The sequence below is a fragment of the Culex pipiens genome, chromosome 2 (assembly GCF_016801865.2).
Source record: "Culex pipiens pallens isolate TS chromosome 2, TS_CPP_V2, whole genome shotgun sequence".
NCBI classification, from domain to species: domain Eukaryota; kingdom Metazoa; phylum Arthropoda; class Insecta; order Diptera; family Culicidae; genus Culex; species Culex pipiens.
Window position 1 is genome coordinate 155,582,882 of NC_068938.1, and position 23,653 is coordinate 155,606,534.

Here is a 23,653-nt window from a genome sequence, read left to right on the forward strand (position 1 = left end):
TATTTTTAATTTAGCGTAAATTTTATTTACAAATATATAGAACTAACACGGTTTGAGTGTCTGCTTGATTTGCGTCGATATTAACGTTGACATTTTTAGCACAGATTATTTTCTTTTTTTTCAAGGTGGAAACAGTAAAAACACTACGGATTGTATGTGATAAACTGGCGATTTTGTATACATTATTTCATCCCTTTTTTCCTGACTTTCGTAAATATTTCAATTTTATAATCCTGTCTGTCTGTATAACATCACTGGGCCGATCTCTCCAATAGACGAGTATTTGATTGTTGCTGTAACGAGAATTTGTAGTTATTTTTTGTTGTTGTGAATTTTATAATATCAGGTTATCCGATTTCGACACGTGATTGCGTGATTGAACTTTCGCGAAAGACATTCACTAAGGCGAGAGCGCGTTTTGTAAGCTTCACTTTTCCCACTTGCCGGTTTTGTGCTTTCCGTTGAAATGTTTCAACTTTTTCCCGACAACAGCTGTGTCACGGTTCTGTAAGCTCTGTGTTTGTTTGCTTTTTATTTGACGCTTTGCAAGGTACACTTATCAATTTTGGGTTGTAACAATTGTATTTTTTGTTTTTTATTGTGTGGCTATTTAGTTTTAAGGTGTTTTTATTGTAGCTTCTTCCAGTGTTTGCAGATTTTCCTTAATCAAAACCTTACACGATTGAGTTTTTAGTAAAGTATAAGCGTAGATAATTAGTTGTACAGAAAAAAAATTCTCGCATCGAACCTTAACGACAAGACGGAAAAAAACCTATTCTATTGGCTTGAACGTTTTCGTGTTGGACGTTTTCTTTAAAATATATATTTGAGATAAAATTTAATTTAAAAATAATACAATACGAACTTCAACAATGTTTTCCCCGTGTGTGTGTGTTTGTGTGTGGCAGGAACGACATTTTGGCTGTCACGATTCGCGCGTAGCCTCACTTTGAGTGGGAGAAGAGCAGAACACACTATTTAATAAATAATCTATGTTTCGAGAGGATTTGCTCAGTAGTTTTCGTTTTGTGAGTGTACATTTTGGTACCAAATTTGCGTGTGCTGCTTAACTAAAAGGGGGCCACAGACAAGTGGGCGTACAACTTTTTAAAGCTGTCAAAGTTGACATTTTTGCATTCTCTTTGTCGTTGGACTCCAAGATTTAGGGAAACAGTGAAATGAAAACATAGTAAATTCTGAGATTCTAAACAAATCTTATGGCACATTTGTTTGAACATTTGTTCCAAACTTAAATTTTCAATGTCACACTGAAAAAAATCAGTTCGCCAAATCGTTAACTAACGTATATGAAGCTGGGAAACAAAAAGGATTTCTTCAAAATTCACAGAACGCTTTTTACGAAAACGTACAATGAAATAGAACTGATTACTGTTTAGCTACCAGTTTTATGTTCGTTTGTTCGAGTTTTGCGAACATTTTTTTTCCGTGCACTGATCGAATCCAGTAATTTGTAATCCTTCAGAGTAGAACTTTCTCACTGATTTAGTGCTTGTGGTTACTTTGTAGATTGGTACTCTTGCGAAACCCGTCTCCAAACAAATGTGGCAAAAGGTTACTTTTTCTCCCGCAAGATGTCACCCCTTGAAAAGTTTCACGTCCACTTGTCTGCGCTACAACGATACTCACGAGCGATCGAGTTTGCTGCTCTAACCGACGGAGACTAGATGCCTCATCTTATTCATGTACTAATCGTTACTACGAACCACCCTAATATCTAAAGTGTCCCTTTCGGCCGCGGTAGTTGTGGTAGATTCGGAGCGGTTGGTAGCTACCGTTCGAGGGATGCAGGGGTTGCTGTTGCTGCGTTTGGTGGCCGTTCGAGTCCGGCGCGGTAATGTGCAGCGTAGACCCGGATGGCGCGGTGTTGAGTCGGTTGGCGCAACGTGGAGCGAGAACCAGGTGGTACAGGAGGAAATAGATGACGGCAACGGCGCAAGCCGTGATCGCTAGCGCCTGGAAGGAGGTGATCAGGCAGTCCAGCTGGGTCCACGTTCCAATCAGGGCGCCCAGGAATCGGCCCAGACAGAAGTGGAAGATCACGGGCAGGGCCTGTCCGGTGGTGATGATGCGGCGCGGGATAATGTGGCGCATGTAGAACACGATCGTCAGCCAGGTCAGTCCGAGGGATACCGGGTAGAGGAAGTCGATCACGACGCGCCACCAGGTGACGTCCAGGCTAGCGAGCAGAGCGAAGCGGAAGATGAACGTGGTGATGGCGGCAATCAGGACGTTCGAGTGGCCGCAGTAGTCGACGATGGGCTCGGCGTACCAGAGGGTCGGGATTACGAGCAGGGCACCCAGGATGACGAACACGCTCCAGGTCGTTCCGTAGTACTCTTCGCTGATGGGGTGTACCTCAAAGTTCTTGACCAGAACTCCTTCGTAGTTATCGAGGACGCTCCAGAAGGTACCCAGGATCAGCGTGACCAAGCAGAGACCAGCTGCCTCCGGGACGTATCGTCGGATGGCGGACATGGGAATAGCTACCATGCCGCACTTGGTGTGCCACCACATCTCCGGCGGAGTCAACGGCATGCCGGATGACACGAGCAGCACGATCGCGGCTAGGACAACCAACACGATGTACACGTAGTACGTCTCAAAGACCCAAGACAGCACAAAGTAGAACAGCGCCCATCCGATCGCACCCCAAACGATTTGCCGACCAAAGTCTCCACGACCTGTTGAGGTTTCACGCGTCGCGATTATCGTGGCCGCGTTTAGCAGAACGATCGCGGCAAGTGGGAATGCGTCCGCAAATGATCGCACCAAAAGGTAGGACCAGAAGGTCAGCTCCGGGTCTCCGACAATCTAAAAAGAAACGTATAATCAGTTCTAGACAAGCAAGAAGTCGTCAATCAGACTCACCCTCATGCAGACACTCTCCGCCAGCACGCTCTCGTCGCTGCCGTACGGGTCGTGCACCTCGCACTCGATCTTGGGCGTACAGTTGGACGAGTTGATCAGCAGCTTCATCCAGACGACCTGCTTCTCGGGGATGTTGCAGGAGAAGCCGTCCAGCGGGTAGCGGCACCACTCGGCGCTGTGCGTTTCGTTCTCCTCGTTGACGGCGCTGCGCAGGATCGTTTCAAACTTGAGCGATTCGGTGGCCTTGGTGTACGCGTGGCAGATCTCGCTTTCGGGTCCGCCCTTGCGCTCGCAGATGTGCGGGACCGGGATGGGGGTGTTGTCGACTTGGGGTTGGGGCAGGGCTAGGTTTTCGGGCGCAACGTCCACGTCGTCCTCGTTGAAGATGTAGTCGTCGTCCTCGAGGGAACTCTCTGTCGAGGGACCCACGGTTACGCCTTTGGTGTAGGGGTGGTTCAGGTTCTGGAACTCGATCGGCTTCTGGCAGGTGTACGAGCAGTTGGTGAGCGTTAGGTGACCAATCTGAAAAGGAAGAATCTACTGAAATCACTGTTCTCGAGACAAGACTCCGAACAAACCTTCTCCCGTTTCCACTGGTAGCAGGTACGCTCCTCGGAACACCGCTGCTGGAAGATGATCGCTCCGTCCAGGTCACACGCGAAGCTGACCTGCGAGCGGCTAGATTCATGCCGCTCAACCGGAGGTACCACGAAGAACAGGATCGAGTACAGGATGGCGGAAACGATCATGCAGAACGAGGCCAGGAAGCGCAGCCGCTTGCCGTACGAGGATCCGTTGGTTCCGGCGAGACGATCCGCCAGCGGAGCGAAGATCAGCGGGCCAAGGATCGCGATCAGCGGCGCTACCACAGAGATGATTTGCGACTCCTTGTAGTTCAGACCGGTGAGGGCCATGTGCTTCGTCAGATAGGGGTGAAGACATCCTAGGGCTAGAAACGGGAAACCAGGTTAACACTGGAACGCCCAACGCATGTCCAACTTACACGGACGCCCAAGCCTCCCAAAAAAGTTGGAACGGTAACTTCAACTCGCTGGTTCTCGGGCATAACACAACCAATCGGGACAATTCTTTTTTCCAGTGATTTGTTAGAATGTCCAGATGATCCTAGAACTTTGCAGAACTCAATTTGATCAAATCTGTAATTTATGCGACCAAAATCATCGTTCCAACTTTTTCAAAAAGACTGCCTTCGCGGAATTTTTGGCGAATTTTTTTTTACATGCGAAAAAAAAAGTTGGAACGATGTTTTTGATCGCAAAAATTACAGATTTGATCAAATTAGGTTCTGCAAAGTTCTAGGATCATCTAGACATCCTAACAAATCACTGGAAAAAAGAATCGTCTTGATTTGATGAGTTAAGCCCGAGAAACAGCGAGTTGAAGTTACCGTTCCAACTTTTTTGGAGCCTTGGGCGTTGGAATGTTAAACAAATCTCCAGCCATCAAGGCCTTAATTACCGTTAACCTACCCGCGTAGAACAGAAATAGGACAAGCTTGAGCGATATAAGGTTTCTGTTGACCAGCGCCTTCTTGGCAGGTGGCGCACCCATCTTGTTCCGGTTTTTATAGTCTATCAACTTGCCACTTCCTCAAACACCTGTGTCCTTATCAATCACGTGGAAAGAGAAAAAGCTTCACAGTTTAGAGCTTTCAGCAGCTCCAGCAAACTCGTAGCAACGAAGGGAGTGGTTCAGCAAATGTTTGGACAGCGTTGATCCATTTGGCCTGACATGGTCATCATCGTCGCGATGACTTCACGTTGAAAGGAAATAAAACTCAAGTCTCGGATTTCCCGACCAGGTCTGCTCCCTCCTTCTTCTTGATACTAATTTATTTTCTCACACAGGAAGGGTTCTTCCCGTCTTCGGCGGCGTTCAGTTTTTGGGCAGTCGGAAAATCTGAAATAAAACGCCGGGAAATGGCAAATCAGTGAAAAGTGTATAAACATGGAGCGGAATCTAATGGGCAGAATTCACGCGAGAGTTTGGGATTTGGGTTAATGGCGGGTGTCGTCAGACTTGTGGAGTCGAAATGATGTGACGATGTTGCGGTCGGGGAAAATTGGTTAAGTCATCGCCTTCCGGGTTGGACCGTGGAAAATCGGTTAAATTTATTTAAAGATCTTTGAAGTTGGGAAAACGTAATAATTTTGCTGAGACGTCATAAATCCAGATTCATCTCTGAGTAGATAATATTGTTTTAATCTAGAAGCAATTCAAATTTTCATTTGATCGGCTTAGCGTTGAGATATGAATTGGATTTGATTATTTTTTGAGGCAAGTCAAAGTGGTGGATCACGTCGAAGTTTGTCATTTGTGAGCAGCAGCAGCAGTGCGAAAAATAAACAGATTCTATCTTTATCTGTTTGGTCATCGTTCCGCTCGAGAGCATTGGCAAAAGTTGCCAATGTGATGCAACGGGATTGTTTAGCTAAAATTGTGCGACTGTCTTTGTTGGTGACTGATTGGTCTGATGTTTACACTTTGGATGTTGGTGAAATTTTAGTTTGGAACAAAAAAATGCATAAGGTTTTTTTACGAACATCTTTAATCGCTAAATATTATATTCCTGAAAAGATGAAAATTTGGAGAAATTTACTCAATTACTTATCATTTGCATACTTCATCAATAAACTAGACTTGTGTTAAATTTTCCAGGGTTTCAAAAGTTTATAATTTCGGAACTAATAAATTTGGAGGAAGTTCGATTTTGAACTTCTTTTTTTTCGAGAAATTTGTGTTTTTTAACCTACCGTCAACTGGGGTGAATTTTTCCCGTCCGTCGGACGGGAAGTAAATGTTGGCCCCGGACTAACCTAGAGGTTAGGTCGTTAGCTCAGTCCAGGTCGTCGCCATCGTGCTAACTTGTCGTACGTGCATTTTGGGCCAAATTGAGTTAAGAACGCCATTTTGTGCAGCTCACAATGCCTCACCTTTTGATCTTCACAGATCCCCAAAATTCGATTTCAATCCTGAGATATTCAACAAAAACCGAAAAAACTCCGTGCATTTTTGTCACTTTACATATGAAAGTAGTTTCAATCTTGTCGTGCTATCTTGTCACTCCATGAAAATTGATGTAAGTGCGACAAAAGGCCAAAGGGATTTCAGGCCAGGAAAGTCAGGATGCGTTTGTCGCACGTACAAGCTAGACTACCGTAAACATTTGTAATTATAACTCGGGACTCCAGCAACCAACTTCAACCAAACTTTGGGACAATGCACAGAATGGTGAGCCAAACAAAACGTGTTTGTTATTGTTTACATTGCGTGCTCTCGTTTTTGAATATTCAAGGTCAAACATTAAAACGCGTTTTTCTCAGAACGTCAAAATGGCGGGTGCGACAAGATAGCACGACGACGTCGAGGTGTAGGAGTCGTCTTCCTGGGTCCTGTCTGGGTGGAGTCGCTGATAGGCAGTTGGACTCACAATCCAAAGGTCGTCAGTTCGAATCCCGTGATGGATGGAAGCTAAGGTGTAAAAAGAGGTTTGCAATTGCCTCAACAATCCTTCGAACACCTAGTTTCGAGTAGGAATCTCGTAATCGAGAACGCCAAGGCAATGCTGTAGAGCGAAGAATTTGATTTTTTGCTTTTTGTATGACCTGATGAAGGTATTTTAAATAAATACATTAATGTTTGCAAATTTTAAATATTTAAAAAAAATCAAACAAGTTTAAAAAATCATATCAAAAAGTGTTATACTGCCCATGATCGCATAAATGTCCCATATGCATTTTCATCGTTTTCGAGTTATTGATGCAGTTTGGTTCAAATTTTTGTGCTCTTTCAAAAGAGCCTATAACATCCAGTACTTTGTTCTAGAAATCAGGAGAAAATCCAGTTTTTTCGCGAAAACTTAACACGTAGCCTTATGTATGGGGCAAACCTCAAATGTTTTTTTTCAGCTTGCTGTTTTTGCATATGGGACATTTGTGTGAACATGGGCAGTATAGCTAATTTTTAATTAGAAATCATGAAATTTTATTACAAAAAAAATCTAGCTTGGTCCAATTGACCGTGAACTGATAGGAATACATCACATTTGAGAGTTTTGTATTTTTGACAAAAAATGAGTTTTTTATATTTTCAATATTTTTTGGAAGTGTCTTAAACCAAGCATTTGTGATAAGCCTAGCTTTTTCTTTTGTAAAACATATTGTTATATTTAAAAAAAACAGAACGAAAAATTACTGGTTTGCCATTGATCTTTGATCTTTACAGGAATATTTCTGAAAACTTTTTTTTATTCATAAAAGCAAGGACAAAACAGAGAAAAACATTTTGAGAATAGCTATTTGTTAATAACATTACCTCATCACTCAAAACTATTTAAACCTCTTTATAAAAGAATAATTTGGGAATTTCCAGTTTCATTTCATGAAAAAACAGCGAAAGAAACAACAAAAAATGACAGTTTCAGTTTCGTTATCAAATATTAAGTAACATTTACATTTTCAATAATGAAAGAGAAAAGTAAAGTAAAGTAATTGTTCGTTGACTTTTCTGACTTACGTGGCCATGAATTCCCATATGTGATGGCATTTATGCGAAAATTCAACAAACCATGAAAACATGCGTTTCGGACACTTCTAATTGGCAGTCACGACCTATTTTTTTTTTAATTTTCGCATCCTAGCTTTCTTGTGAGGATGGTTCAATAATAACGTACAGGGGGAATTGAATTGGTAAGACATTTTAATTTGTTCTATAAAAAAAGTTGCAGCGTTATTACTAATAAGAATAACAAATGGTCTTATTTAAATATTTTTTTCAAAAATTCTCATAAATATTTGAAATAATGAAAGGGTTTACACTCAAACCCCGATGGTTTGACACCAACTGTTGTCAAACGAACGGGGTCACTTTTTAGTTTGACACCCCTTTTTACACGGAGTTCACACATACTAAAAAACGTTTGCTTTGATAGTGTGCGTAATGGGCTATCTACAATCACTTAGCTTAGAACATCTAAGTAAAGTAGTTACTTAGGAAAGTACGCAACTTACGGCCGTCATCCACAATCAACTTAGAAATTTTGCTGGGCTGATATACGTTGCTATGCAGTTGTTTGTTTACCTTCGATATTGAAACGTCAACTTACCGTAGATTTTGAAATTGTTCAAACCATACATCAGTTTCTAATTTGATTACTTTTCCATTGTAGAAGCTTGGCTTCATTTCCATTGATTCAAATTCCTAAGCTAAGTGAAATTTTCTAAGCTAAGTGATTGTAGATAGGCCATAAGCTCCGTGTAAAAAGTGACAGTTCGTCACTTTTTAGTTTGACTTTGACCAACCAACGGGGTACAAACTAAAAAAGTGTCAAACGAAAAAGTGACCAACCACCGGGGGTTGAGTGTACTGTTAAGATTATTTCTTCGGCAATTTTCACTCAATTTATTTTAAGAATCTTTTGCTTTAAACTTTCAAATAATTTAAATTCCACATGTGTTGAAAGAAATATCCATGGTAGAAATAAACAATTTTGGAACATGTTACGTAGTATAAGAACTTCCCCCTTGAAACCACATTTGCAAAACGGTCAAATTTCGCACTCAGCTTCTGGTGACGCTGCTCGGTGTTTTTTGCTCTCCCTCTGCTCTGGGAGTAATTAATGCCCGACAAATGTGTTTGGATTCTCGAGGCCAACGCTAAAAATTTGCGGACAAATTATCGCCAGCCAATACGGGTTTGAAGATGCGAGAATGTGTGTCTTTTCCTGCCGAAATGAGCAGCATTCCACACCTAATAGATCGCTTGAATAGAAGTCACTTTGTTGGTTATTTTAAATAATATTTATTCACTTTACTTCATAAACTACTAAAACTATACCTTATGTTTTTTTGCGGGAAAGGTTTCAAACTATCTCTTTTTGAAAGCTATGTAGATGACATCATCTTGAAAGTTTTTATATTTTTATTGCAGCTTTTGAAGTGGTCCTCATGTTTCACCATATTTTTTCACTCTTTACTACCGGGAAGTGCATGCATCTGGACGCTCGTTGAAAGTGTGAATCCAGCTAAAGTCGCGTATCCGAACCGGTAGTTGTTTTTATTTTAAGACACGTCCAGCGAGCTACAACTCTGTTTGGCGAGTCGTTAACAACGATTTCTAGGATTATTTTCGCTCGTGAGATTACGCGACGTGAGTTTGACGTTGCACGAACAATGTATTTATGGTTAATTGATTAATCATTGTTTGGGCTGTCGAGATGTTTTTGTCCAAACGTTGATTCTGCGTAAGGTTATCAATTTACATTTTGGCAAATCTTGAACCATTCTTTACTTTATAAATATCTGGACTTTGATTCGATTGCGTAACCACTGGATTAGCATACAATGAAACCCCCATTAAAATAAAGCGATTAACTAGATGGGGCGGCTATAAAATGTTAAAGTATGCAATTCGGTAGATCAATGTCACCTCGGCTAGGCTTGGCCCTAAGAACTGGTAGCAGCAGCATTGTAACAGTAATAATAACAAAGTATCATTGAAGCTTAAGTTGCATTCATCCGGCAACATCATTTTTCAATTTATGACGACTAAGCAACAAGAAGGAGTTCCTTGAAATGGCACATTGGAAGGCAATAAAAGTCTATTCATTGTTGTGGGGAGTAGCAAATTCTGGACAGAGATTTTGTCATTGAAGGTGTACATAAGATGGAAAAAGTGGACATATCAAATTGTGGCACAGTTGAATCATTTTTTTGCAAATTTTCAATTATACAATTTTCTAAAGAAAATTCATTTGAAATTAATAGACCACTTTGGAAAAATATATTTTTTTTTAATTATAAAATGATTAATTAAAATAGAAGTTCATGCAACAAGTTGCAAAGAGAAGAATTTTTCAGCACGAGTTTTACATTTTTTCAACGAAGTTCACGACGCAAAGAGTTTCATACAACATTTTTTGCAATTCTTAAAAACATCCTTTGAGTGGAATTATAAGTCAAATGTTCATATATTTTGTCAATTAACCGTTTAAATCAAAAATATGTCTAAAAGAATAACTTTTCGAAACAAGTGCTGAAAAGTTCAACTTTTCCGCATCCATTTCAGTGCTACTTTTCAGCATTTATTTTGAAAAGTGTTAGTATTTGATTCTGTTATTTTTGGTTGAGAAAAGTAGGCTTTTTCATCGTTCAAGAAAGACAAGAAAAGTAAGTAGTTTCACGACGGTATTCGAAATAGTAGTTTATATAACAAGTTGCAAAAGGAAGATTTTTTCAGCACGAGTTGTACATTTATCCAACGAGATTCACCGAGTTGGATTTATACAACGAGTGCTTAAAACATCAAGTTTTGCAACGAGTTCCATACAACTTTTTTTGCAATTCCAAAAATACAATTTGAATGGAATTGTATGTCAAATGTTCATTTGTTTAGTCAAATCACCATTTGAATCAAAATAATGTTGAAAAGTACTACTTTTCGAAACAAGTGCTGAAAAATCAACTTTTCAACAAGCATTTTTGTGTGGAAAAGAAGCACTTTTCAGCATTTATTTTGAAAAGTGTTTCTATTCGAATCTCTTATTTTTAGTAAAGTAAAGTAGGCCGTTTCGTCGTTCTAGAACAGGGGTGCCCAACCTTTTGGCCCTGCGGGCCAGATCTGATATTTCTGAAGTTGTTGCGGGCCGGAGCTTATTGTTAATATTTAAAAAAATATTTTTTTTTCATAAAACCTATTTTATCAGATTGTTTTAATTAAACTTATAAATAAACAAGTGTTTCAAATATGATTCATATATCTTAATTTTAAGAAAAAAAAACAAAGATAACTTTCACAGATGTGTTTATTGGATTTATTTTTAGTTTGTTTTGAGTGAATTTGTATTATAATATTTTTTGTCGATTGAAGTTAAATATCCTGATATCATTTATTAAAAAATAACATGTAAATTGCAAGTTTTTTATAATTTTTAAAATCAACGAGACAAGATAAAATTTATTGAAAAGAAATCTTCTGTACAATTAAAAACTATTTTTAACGTTGTAGTGCACCTTTATCCAAATATTTTACAAAATTGAAAAGTTTTAGGATTGATAATTTTAAAGACAGTGCGTGGCCGAATGGTTACGCTATCCGCTTTGTAAGCGGATGATTCTGGGTTCGATTCCCATCTGCTGCAACCTTCCATCGGATGAGGAAGTAAAATATCGGTCCCGGCCTTGGTTTTTAGGCCGTTAAGTCATTCCAGGTGTAGGAGTCGTCTCCATGCCATAAGTACAAACAACACACCAAACCAAGCCTACTCCGGTGGAATCGCTGGCGGCGGTTGGACTCGCAATCCAAAGGTCGTCAGTTCAAACACTGGGGTAGAAGGTTCCTTGGAGTAGAAAGAGGTTTGGGTGCCCTCCCCATTCAATCCTTCGGACTCCTAGGTTCGAGCAGAAACTTGCAATAGAGACCACAAAAGACCCGGGGGTCGTTAATGTGGATGGTTTGACTTTTTGATTTTAAAGACACGAAAATAATTCTTCGTATTTCTTAGAATTATTGGCGGTAATGAAAATATTTTTTTGCTCTTTGATGTTTTGACTCATTTTGAAATATTTTTTATATCTTAAAAATATTTGCAGCGGTTTTTAATTCCAATACGATTAATTTGCTTTTTTAAAGCTTTTTTCCAGCAAAACTTTATCACTGAAAAGCTGTTCTGAAAAATTTCCTTATCCACTTATGAAAAATCAATTTTAATCAAAATCCTCAAAAAGCAATATTTTAATTAGAAGTTAAATCAGCCAAAGCTTAAAGAAATTTTAATTTAGTATCTTTTTGCAATCTTTTTGCAAGGATGACAAGAATAAAATTCAAAGAATGTTTAAATGTGAAATAAAATCATTTAACAAAATAAAAAGGCAAAATCCAAACAAAACTTTGAATTGGCAACATTTTATGTCAAAAGCAAAAAAAACAAAAAAAAATGTTTTGTTATAATATCTAAAAGATTGATCTCAAGACTATTTTTAAAATTTTGACACTCAATTTATTTATTGAGTTTTTCAATAAAGCCTTAAGTGCCGGTTATAGAACTATTTTAAAAAGCCGTCGCGGGTCGGATGGAATGACTTCACGGTCCGGACGTTGGGCAGGCCTGTTCTAGAATGACAGGAAAAGTAAACAGTTTCAAGATGGAATTGCAAAAAATAGTAGTTTCTGCAACAAGTTGCAAAAAGAAGTTTTTTTCAGCACGTGTCGTACATTTATTTCGTCAGTTTTTGATTTTTTGTGTTTTTTAAAAAAGAAAATTTTTCAAAATCGGGCTTCGTCATGCACACGGAATGTGTCTTGAGAGTCTTCACCCCAAATTTCAGCCAATTTGGTCCATCCAATCTCGAGATATCGTGGCACCCGTAAATCAACTCGGTGTTCCGAGAAAAACGCTCACAAAGTTTGATAGTCCGCTTTGCGCATGCCAGAACTTTAAACTTAAATCGTCTTCTACTCACTTATATCATGACATATCTTTATGGTACCTTCAGGAGTGATTGGAATTCATCTTTTCAAAGGATTTAATAAATATTCGGAAATATGAAAAATTGAGATTTTCTACACGTATGTAACCCCTTAATCGTTGATTTCTTATGAAATGATTTGCTCACAAAAAAGATAAACGTTTCACAGTTCTTCTTTTTTTGAAATATTGATTTTTAATCAAGTTAAATTCATTTGCGTTTTTGTGATGTGCCCGAAAATCTGCACAATCTGGCATGCCTGCATGTAACGCTACTTTCTGGTAACTCATCTTGAAAAGAGTAAAACAAATTATTTTCGAATCACTTATATTGAATTTTCAAAACATTCAGTAACAATGTAATTGTCCTCAAAGTTTGTTTCATGCTCAAGTATTACTGTATTGAAAAGTCCAATATTTCTACAATTTGCGCCACTGAAAATTATTCTAATCAATTTGATGTCTTCGTACAATTTTAATCGTGTCCAGAACTTTTAATATCCCAGTTATGGCTGCATACTCGGTACGTGATCCATAAAAGTCAGTCGCTAAACGCGCGCGCCTCCTCTCCCGTCTATGTCTTCGCCGGGGTGGTACCCGGCTCTGATTGATTTATTCATATATTTCCAACTCTTTTGTTTCACCGGTTGGTTTTGAAAGCTTTTTTTTATTGACATTTCCAATTTTTACCCATTCACAGTCGGGCGGTAGCAGTTTGTCTAGCTTCACTGCACCTCTGAATGCCGTTGAAGAGAAATCATTCAAGGCGAACTTCTGACTCGGATTTTCGGTGGTAGTTCCACGTGGTCGTCTTGGGTGAGAAGGGGCTGGACGGAAGGTATCACGACAATGTTGTTGATGATGATGGCACACTCCTCTCTCGGAAGTGACAATCAATGGCTAGGGAGAGCGGGTGTCTCCGTAATTGGATTTTATGATGCGCCTTTTCCTATGCTTTTCACTTTGCTGTCGCTAGTCTCTGCTAAACATGGTGGTTGAGCAGTGAATGGCTGCGCAATATGCGATTCAATGTTGCAAAAGCCGCTAAACATCCGAGGGTGGTGAATTTACTTGTTGCTGGAGTTGATCAGCAGTCGTGATTGAGGGAATCCGTCGGAATATGTAAATAGATATTCGGTACATGTCAATATAAATTAAACATGGTTTGACACAATATTATGCAACAAATTGAGGAATCCATCTATCGCTGTTATACATATCAAATCAAATCAAAAGTGCTCATATTTTGCAGGGGGAAAAACAGGTTCAAAGATTTGATATTATAATGCTTGTTATATAAAAAAAACTATCCTCAATGAATTCTACACAGCAAAATATCCGATAGTAAAATCGCATGCAAAAGCATGCTCATCACCTTTGTGAGTAAAAGCATGTAATATTGTATGAGAAAACGTGTACACAAAAAGCATGTAAGGATGAAAAAAGATTATGCACAACCCCAAAAATAATTCAAATTACCAAGTCCGCGCCCGAACCATCTCTGCTATCCCACCGTCTTGCAATTTATGTGTTCCACGCCGATGTACCAGAAGATTTCCCGTACGCCGTATGCTGTATTAACGCTGTATGGGGAACTTGCAGCTACATCGATGTTGATCCAGACAATTTCACAGCGGCGAGATAGCCGAGATGGTTAAGGCGCGGACCTAGTAATCTGGGTATGACTCTCACCAGATTGATGTTATTTTTGGGGGTGTGCATAATCTTTTTTTTTCATCCGTACATGCTTTTTGTGTAAACGTTTTCTCAAACAATATTACATGCATTTGCTCACAAAGGTGTTGTGCATGCTTTTGCATGCGGTTTTACACAGATATTTTTTGCTGTGATACAGTAAACAATAGAAATCACTTCAAAATTCGCAGTTTCAGTCTAGAAAATAACCAAAATCTGCAAATAGTCGATGATGTAAGGCATTGACCGCGTTCTGTCACTTTTCTTTTTACCGCAAGTTGTGTTCGGTACCGGCTCATAAATTATATTATTCATGGCACATTTTTCGCCACAGTCACTCAGACGAAAGGACATTCACTGAGCTGCACAAACACACAAACATACGCACACACTCATTCATCTCAACGAGATAATTCGCCAACAATAAATAAATACGTAGACGTTCGTCTCTCTTTTTTTCGCTTTTGGACGACGCATTGTGCTGTGTGTCTGTTTTTTTTTTGCATTTCTTCCCGTCTGGCTTTAAAAAGGCACTAAATCACACGTTTCGATGTACTCTCGGAGAACGGTACACTCCCGAGGCGAGATAAGCAAATGATTGAAGACTGGACGGGCGTGAATAATGCAAAGTTTGTTCTGCTCCTCGAGCTACTTTGAAAGTGCCTTTGTGAAGTCCCATTTTGTCGTTAGTTTGTCATAATTAATTGTCGTTGATCACTTAATTTTACGAGCATTAAATTAGCCCGAATTGGCGAACAAATTGAAAGACCCTCACTGAAATGGGTTCGGTCGATTTGGCCATTTCCATAGCACTATTAACATTTGTTTGCTGTGTATTTGCTCGTGCCAAAAGTGGTAGACAGCAAGTCTACTTGATGAAATGGTTTCTGGCTTGGGTTGGAGTCACATTCCACGAAATAATTCATCATCATTCTTCTGAGAGGAGTTAAAAACTGAAGTCTTACAAGAAGGTACCAAAGCAACGCACGTGACTCAGTCAAATAACTTTATTAAATCCGGCGTTGTTAGCGTTTGAAAGCATACAAATTTCCAAGAAAATGAGAGTTTTCAACAATTTAAAATTGACGGGACAACACAAAAGAAGTAATCGAGAAAAAAGTACACCCAAACCAACGATAGTTGCAAAGTGGGGGTCCCATAGACTTTTCCCTTGAAAATTAGACAGTGAATATAACTCGAGATATCTTGAGGATCAAGAAAAATTACCACAAGATTTTTTCAGTGTTTAGTGATAAATCTCCCCTTTCGAATGCAATGTGGCGCTTAAAATTTTGGAGTTTTTCAAGGAGATCGACGTGATCGGGGGCTATCTTATTTTTGACGTTCCAATAAAGACGCGTATTTATATTTGACCTTGAATAAACAAACAATAGAGCACGCAATGTAAACAATAACAAAGACGTTTTGTTTGGCTGACCATTCTCTGCATTGTCCCAAAGTTTGGTTGAATTTGGTTGCAGTAGTCCTGAGTTATAATTAAAAATGTTTACAGAAGTCGGGCATGTACGTGTGTCAAATGCGTTCTGACTAAAATCTCTCTGGCCAGTTATCGTACTTACAGCACCCCATCCCCTTCGTGGACAACAACCATTTTTGTATGGAGCGTGGACAATCGCCTAAACCCTTTCTCCCCCCCCCCTTCCCTGAAGTGTTCAGTTGGTATATGGATGGCCCCTAGAGCCTCTTACAAATTTGACAGAGGACTTGGCCGCGCAAGTTTGGTTGTAGTGTCTATTATTCTAGTTACCGTCTGGGGGGTGAGATTGGGTCATACAAATTTCAGTATTTTTGTATGACACAATCTCATCCATTTAATTTAATAATTGTAAACCCAAGTAAACATAATTACCTTGAATTCACAAAGTGTCCAGGATCGCTTCATCACTTCTTCAACAGAAGGGAGATTCGCAGCAAAGACAAAGTGGGTTTACGATCACCACTCTGGCAGCAGCACTCAACGCGTACTCGAGCTGTGGCGCATACGTAAAAACTGGATGAAACAGACACCAAGCAAAAGTGGCGTGCGTGGGAGTTTTTGCTAAACGCGCGCGGTTTGATGACGAAATTTGATAGCTGTCCGTACACAATCCATCAAAGGTTAATTGATGCCATGGGCAGGGGGGAGAGGAGCTGGGGGGGTTCTGCCCACCACGTTTGATGAATGATTTCATTTGACCTCGCGGCTTGTCGTGTGCGCTTCAATGGACACACCCCCCGTTCTCCTCTCTACTTAGCCACTAACCGTATCAGCTAAATACTCCTATTACCCGCCGACCGTTGGTTTTGGTGACATGATCGAGTTTGACGATATGCACGATCCGGACGATCTTTACCAACTGCGGTGACGTTGCTGTTGTTGTATGCTAATGGATGAATGGGCGATCCAATTTAGTATGCGTCCCACGGTCACACGTGCACTATTCAGTTGCAGCTAATTGAATTAGAGTTTTGGCACGATCATGATCGCGAGTGAAAATCGACTATTTCAAATGAAGTATTATAAGCTAGTTGGGAAAATCATGAGAAAAAAGAAGCGATGTTGAAGTTTTGATACAATCAAATCTCTAGAAAAAATATGCTTCGATTGATTTAGTTTTGGCTAGAAACCTGCGGTTTGAAGTTACCGTTTTTAACTTATTTAGAGCATTGCGAGTTAGTTTAAGAAAACATATCTTGGGTATTCCAGTGTTAACAACAGTTAGAATTTTTATATAACTGTGAGTTGGTGATGATTTCTAATGATCTCAAATTTCAACCATCCAATGCAAATCATCAAACAAACAAAGTCAACATTTCGTCGCCATCGTGCTAACTTGTCGTACGTGCATTTTGGACCAAATTGTGTTAAGAACGCCATTTTGTGCAGCTCACAATGCCTCACCTTTTGACCTTCACAGATCCCCAATATTCGATTTCAATCCTGAGATATTCAACAAAAACCGAAAAACTCTGTGCATTTTTGTCACTTTACATATGAAACTAATTTCAATCTTGCCGTGCTGTCTTGTCACTCCCTGAAAATTGATGTAAGTGCGACAATTGTTCAAAGGGATTTCAGGTCAGAACGCGTTTGACGCACGTACATGTTAGACTACCGTAAACATTTAAAACGCGTTTTTCTCGGAACGTCGACATGGCGGGTGTGACAAGATAGCACGACGACGTCGATTTACGAGTTGGAGTCAAGACAAAAACAAATGCAAAAACAGATCGTGAGGCTACCAATTAGATACAATGACCAAAGTGTGCGATTTTATGGCTTGATAAGTTTTCGCGAGCGAGCAATGGGACTAAAATCTGACAAATATTTCACGCTGATGGCGATGATGTTAAGTTTAGATCTCAGAATTTTTAGAATTTTCAAGTGAAAAGTGTATGGGACCACCCTTCCATTTAATTTTGCCCGTTAAATCTGAATCTGCCAACAGAATTGACCCAAATTGTCAAAATAATGATTTTTGGTCATATTTTGGGTTTATATGACAATTTTACGTAGAATCCCAAAATATGACCAAAACTCGATATTTAGACTATTTGGGTCAATTCTAAGGGCAGATTCGGATTCGGCGGGCAAAATTACATGGATAAACATATAGCTGGACAATTTTTGAATTTCGTTAAGGTGGTCCCATACACTTTTCCCTTGAAAATTGTACTTGTTAAACATGATAACTATTTAAATTTGTATTTTCAGCGTTTCTTTGTACTGGTTTCTTTTAATACTTTTCCCTTATCAATTACTAGAAAATGCGCATGTTAAATTTTATATGTCTTCATGATGGTCACATCATAAAAACATATAAAATTTCACATGCGCATTTTTTTACATTTAATTAAAAAAAAACAACATCAAGAAAACGAAAACAACCGCTACATTTCACCAAAGAGCCGGCAAAACCGTGTACAACATCTTTCTCTCATTCACAATGTAATGTTGAATGAAAGGCAACGCCGAGCGTTGGATATGTGTAACGCATGAGCATCGCCGTGACCTGCCCCACACTCTAGTGACCATCAAGATTGTGACTAAATTGCCCCTTGCCACGCGACCGTTTAATTCAAAACAAAACACATTTTCTCGCATAAGGGCTGTGTTGAACGCCGGTGAAACGGTTTTCTTAAAAGGTCAATAATGGCAAATTTGACTCATAAGAAGGTTGAAAGTTTGCACCATTAATTAAGCAAACTTAATTAGTTTAAGAAATTATTCTTGTTTGTTGTGTGTTTGTTATGATCAGTTTTTTCGAAGTAAATTTCGAAATTGAGATTAAAATGAGACATTTTTGCAGTTATATTTTAAAGTGCATATTTATAATATTGCCTGGCAAATTTACGAAAAAAACGTTACACTATAGGGGTAATTCTCCGCCAACTCACACAGCAGTTGCCCCGACCCCTCTTCGATTTGCGTGAAACTTTGTCCTAAGGGGTAACTTTTGTCCCTGATCACGAATCCGAGGTCCGTTTTTTGATATCTCGTGACGGAGGGGCGGTACGACCCCTTCCATTTTTGAACATGCGAAAAAAGAGGTGTTTTTCAATAATTTGCAGCCTGAAACGGTGATGAGATAGAAATTTGGTGTCAAAGGGACTTTTATGTAAAATTAGACGCCCGATTTGATGGCGTACTCAGAATTCCGAATAAACGTATTTTTCATCGAAAAAAACACTAAAAAAGTTTTAAAAATTCTACCATTTTCCGTTACTCGACTGTAAAAATTTTTGGAACATGTCATTTTATGGGAAATTTAATGTACTTTTTGAATCTACATTGTCCCAGAAGGGTCATTTTTTCATTTAGAACAAAATTTTTCATTTTAAAATTTCGTGTTTTTTCTAACTTTGCAGGGTTATTTTTTAGAGTGTAACAATGTTCTACAATGTTGTAGAGCAGACAATTACAAAAATTTTGATATATAGACATAAGGGGTTTGCTTACAAACATCACGAGTTATCGCGATTTTACGAAAAAAAGTTTTGAAAAAGTTGGTCGTCATCGATCATGGCCATTCATGGTCACCCGCGACAGACACGGACGACGAAACAAAGAGAAACGCAAAAAGTAACTTTTTCAAAACTTTTTTTCGTAAAATCGCGATAACTCGTGATGTTTATAAGCAAACCCCTTATGTCTATATATCAATTTTTTTTGTAATTGTCTGTTCTACAACATTGTAGAACATTGTTACACTCTAAAAAATAACCCTGCAAAGTTAGAAAAAACACGAAATTTTAAAATGAAAAATTTTGTTCTAAATGAAAAAATGACCCTTCTGGGACAATGTAGATTCGAAAAGTACCGTAAACCGGGGTGACTTTGATAGGATTTCAATTTGTTTTTAGAATATTTTCCAACAGGTAAGGTTTTTCTCAAGATTATTATTTTTAAAACATGTACTGGGGTAGGCCACACAAAGTCCATGCACTATTTTGGAAAAAAAGTTTTTTCAATAGTGTTTAGAAAAATAGTTACGTTAAAAATTCTTGGTTTTAATTCCGGGGTGACTTTGATAGTCATAGTTTTTCTTGTTAAAATCATATTTAAGATGTTCAAACTTTATTTGTACGTTAAATGTACCATCACTAAAGTAGCTGATATAGTTTGTAAGAAAAAAATCAATGTTTATATTAAGTTGACTAAGTTTATAAGCTTTTTAACAAAATACATATAAATTTTAGGTGAAATTGTTAAAAAGTCGGAATTATGCCTGAAATTTGTTAAAAATAGTTTTTTTTATAGAATTATCGATTTATATTGCATTTTAAACTGAATTCGAAGCACGAATCACAAGTTTTCACATTTTACATGAAATTTGTTCAACTGAATTTGCCTGTAAATTTGGAGATTTTTTTGAATTGTGTTTCAAAAACACATATTATTTATTATTTACAAACTTATTTAACCTTCTCCTAGTGGAAAATTGTCCAAAGAATCCGAAAATGCATTCCGTTTTCCGATTAAAAATCATGATCACTGAGAAAATCATGACACTTTGAGAAGTTTAAAATAATGACTTTCATCCACATTTTCTTAACTATAGTTAACTAACTTTATAAACTTTTCAAAAATTTATGAAAAGTTCTTCATGAGGTACTTTGAACACTTCTCTACCACGGTCAGTATGTTTCTGAACCATTCCTTACGTATTTTAATTGTACTCTTCATTTTGCGGAAAAATCGCAAACCTATCAAAGTCACCCCGGCTATCAAAGTCACCCCGTTTTACGGTACATTAAATTTCCCATAAAATGACATGTTCCAAAAATTTTTACAGTCGAGTAACGGAAAATGGGAGAATTTTTAAAACTTTTTTAGTGTTTTTTTTCGATGAAAAATACGTTTATTCGGAATTCTGAGTACGCCATCAAATCGGGCGTCTAATTTTACATAAAAGTCCCTTTGACACCAAATTTCTATCTCATCACCGTTTCAGGCTGCAAATTATTGAAAAACACCTCTTTTTTCGCATGTTCAAAAATGGAAGGGGTCGTACCGCCCCTCCGTCACGAGATATCAAAAAACGGACCTCGGATTCGTGATCAGGGACAAAAGTTACCCCTTAGGACAAAGTTTCACGCAAATCGAAGAGGGGTCGGGGCAACTTTTCCCGATTTCGTGTGAGTTGGTAGAGAATTACCCATAGGTAAGAATGCCTTCCCTAGTATTAAGTGATTAATCGAGGTTTTTAAGCGAAGATGGCGTTCGAATGGTGAACGCCCGAAATGTCAAAATCACGCAGTGGTACCAACATTACGGAACAAGTGTGCCATGGCATGACAGCCATATTTTTTTTCTAATGTTGGTGCTACTGCGCGATTTTGACATTTCGGACGTTCACCATTCGAGCGCCATCTTCGCTTAAAAACCTGGATAGCACCTTCAACCATCAAGAACACATCTGGACAGCCCCCAGTCAAGTGTATGACGTGGCCTTAATTCTCTAATGACCGGTTCTAAAAGGTGGGCTACACACACCTTGCACAAGACGAAACGCCCCCACATACGTCATCGGTTCTACGCAAGAAGTACGCAGCTCATCACGCCGAAATGGATCACTTTGTTTGCACTTGAGCCGACCAGATAAGCTCCATCTGTTGAGTTGAGCAAGAGTCGGTCATTTCACCGAATGGTCATTTTGTCGAACGTCATTTCGCCGAAAAAAATTTTGAACTCCAAGCAAAATTAATTCGAATGATCTTTTCGATAAAATTACTTTCGGTGAGATGACCACCTCCCACCAAAAAAACACTGATCTTTACAAAGTGCTCCGAGAGGGGGGACGATCCCCCCCGAAAAAGACCCCGCAGAAAACTAGCTGACCCTCGTGAAAGTGGTTCACACTCGTGGGGGACGACTACTTTTGGACAGGTTTTATGACGCTTCTGCAAGGGGGGTAAACGAGCCGGTGGAACCCGCGCAGAACCATTAAAGTCAAAGTATTTCAACAAACTGACGTTTTACTACTTTTTGTTTTGCTCAGCTATTGCCAACTAACTAACGTAAAAGTTTCGGCGCGGTATGTGATCGCAGACCAACTAACTAGCTCTTGGATTTGGCCATCTCTGTCATTCCGAATGTGTGACCCTATCGGGGGAGAGGAGGAATAAAGCTGGCAAGTTTACGATATTGGCTCGAATTCAGCTATTCAGCTATGATGCGGGTCGTACAGTGTGCGCGCACATGGGAGCGTATTTCACGGTTGGCTGGTTTGCCATGGGTTTTGGAGCGTTTATACGACTGCTTTCGCGGGGTTTACAAACAGACGATTTGCCGGTTTTGGTTTGGAATGGATATTTTAAGTCAATTTCAGGTAATTTCATTGAAAAGAAGTTTGTTCCTGGATAAATTTTTATTTCAATTTGAGTAGGAGCTGATTTTTAACCACTCAGTATTTTAGTTGTCATTTGAGTCGGAATGGTATAAGCAAAATCTTCAGTTTCCGGAGTCGGAGCCGTTTGAAGTTCTACCTGCTTCTCAGCCCTGGTGTTACAAATTAAAAAATATCATATTTAAACTATAGTGGCTTAGTGAACTGTCACGATTTCGCAAACAGCGTGAAATTCGTGAATTTTGGAAATTTCCGTAAAAACCCGTGAAAATTATATTTTTTTCAATACCGTAAGTCGTTGTCTTCTTATTTCAAAATTATCAAATTTTCAGACCCAATCTTGCAAAAACTTTATTAGCATTAGCATTAGCATTTGGAGGACGCCCCACCACCGGAAGGCTCCACAACGCTTATCCCTCTGTTTGGTCTGGTTGTGTTAGACCCTCATCCGGAACAATAATCCAACACGGGAGATACCATGTCTTCATCTTTTGATGAGTGTGCAATACAGCCCAGGGCATAAGGGGGTCCAGGCCGGGTCCAAGCTATCCTCAAGGATATGAAGGATCGTTAGTAAACACCTATCTAAAGTGCGCAAGGACCCCTACGTCACCTTAGTGGTATAGATGTTTGTAGGGAGGTTTTGGACTCAATGTTAGTAGGAGAGGTAGAACCCTAGGATACACCTCGAAAGGCGTTGCGGGTTGGTTGTAACAGTATTCCTAATTCCAGTCTATGCTCACCAAATCGCCATGGCCTAGTGGTTAGCATTTTTGCTTACCAATCCAAAGGACGGGGGTTCGAACCCCGCCTTCGGCGACTTTGATTTTTCGTTTATATTCAACATTTCAAGTATTTCTATGTCCTTAACTTTCTCGTTGGGAGCAGATGGGAATCGAACCCAGAACCATTCGCTTACAAAGCAAACACTGTAACCATTCAGCCACAGCTGCTCCCATTGCAAAAACTTTATTGTAAAAATAATTAATTACCGTAAAACGGGTTGACTTTGATAGCTGGGGTGTCATTGATAGGTTTGAGAGTACGGAATTGTATGGAATCGTACTGACCGGGATAGAGAAAGGTTCAAGATACTTCTAGAAGAAGTTTTTATTAAATTTTGAAAAGTTTAAAAAGTTAGTTTAGTATAATAAAGGAAACGTTGATGAATACCATTATTTTCATATTCTCAAAGTGTCATGATTTTCTCAATGAACATCATTTCGAATCGGAAAACCGAATGCGTTTTCGGATTCTTCGGATAATTTTCCACTAGGAGAAGGTAAACGAAGTTAGTAAGTAATAAAAAATTGTGTGTTTTTGAAACATAATTAAATAAAATTTCCAAATTTGAAGGCATTTTCAGTAGAACAAACTCTATACAAGATGCGAAAACTTTTTATTCGTGCTTCGCATTCAGTTGAAAATGCAATTTGTAATTTTATAACCAAAACTATTTTTAACAAATATCAGGCAAAATTCTTACTTTTTAGCTATTTTATCTAAAATGTAAATGCATTTTTTTCAAAAGCTTATAAACTTAGTTAACTAAATTTAAACATTGATTTTTTTTGGTTTAAAACTATATCTGCAACCTTGGCGATGGTACATTTGACGTAAAAATAAAATTTGAACACCTTTAACACTATTGAAAAAACTTTTTTTTTAAAAAATAGTGCATGGACCTTGTGTGGTCTACACTAGTACATGTTTAAAAAATATAATCTTGAGAAAA

The 23,653-nt window shown here is 38.8% G+C and overlaps 1 protein-coding gene across 2 annotated transcripts in view; it reads right to left on the bottom strand.

Annotated features, from left to right (window-relative positions):
- The window catches only part of LOC120426476 (uncharacterized), a 72,390-nt gene continuing 48,737 nt past the window's right edge, over positions 1 to 23,653 (bottom strand). For both annotated transcript variants that reach the window (XM_039591239.2, XM_052707549.1), the window contains exons 4-7: positions 4,380 to 4,809; positions 3,468 to 3,838; positions 2,890 to 3,411; positions 1 to 2,832 (exon numbers count right to left, since the gene is read on the bottom strand). In XM_039591239.2, the coding sequence (XP_039447173.1) occupies positions 1,729 to 2,832; positions 2,890 to 3,411; positions 3,468 to 3,838; positions 4,380 to 4,461 (2,079 nt within the window). In that variant the 5' untranslated portion in view covers positions 4,462 to 4,809 and the 3' untranslated portion in view covers positions 1 to 1,728. The remainder of the gene's footprint in view (positions 2,833 to 2,889; positions 3,412 to 3,467; positions 3,839 to 4,379; positions 4,810 to 23,653) is intronic.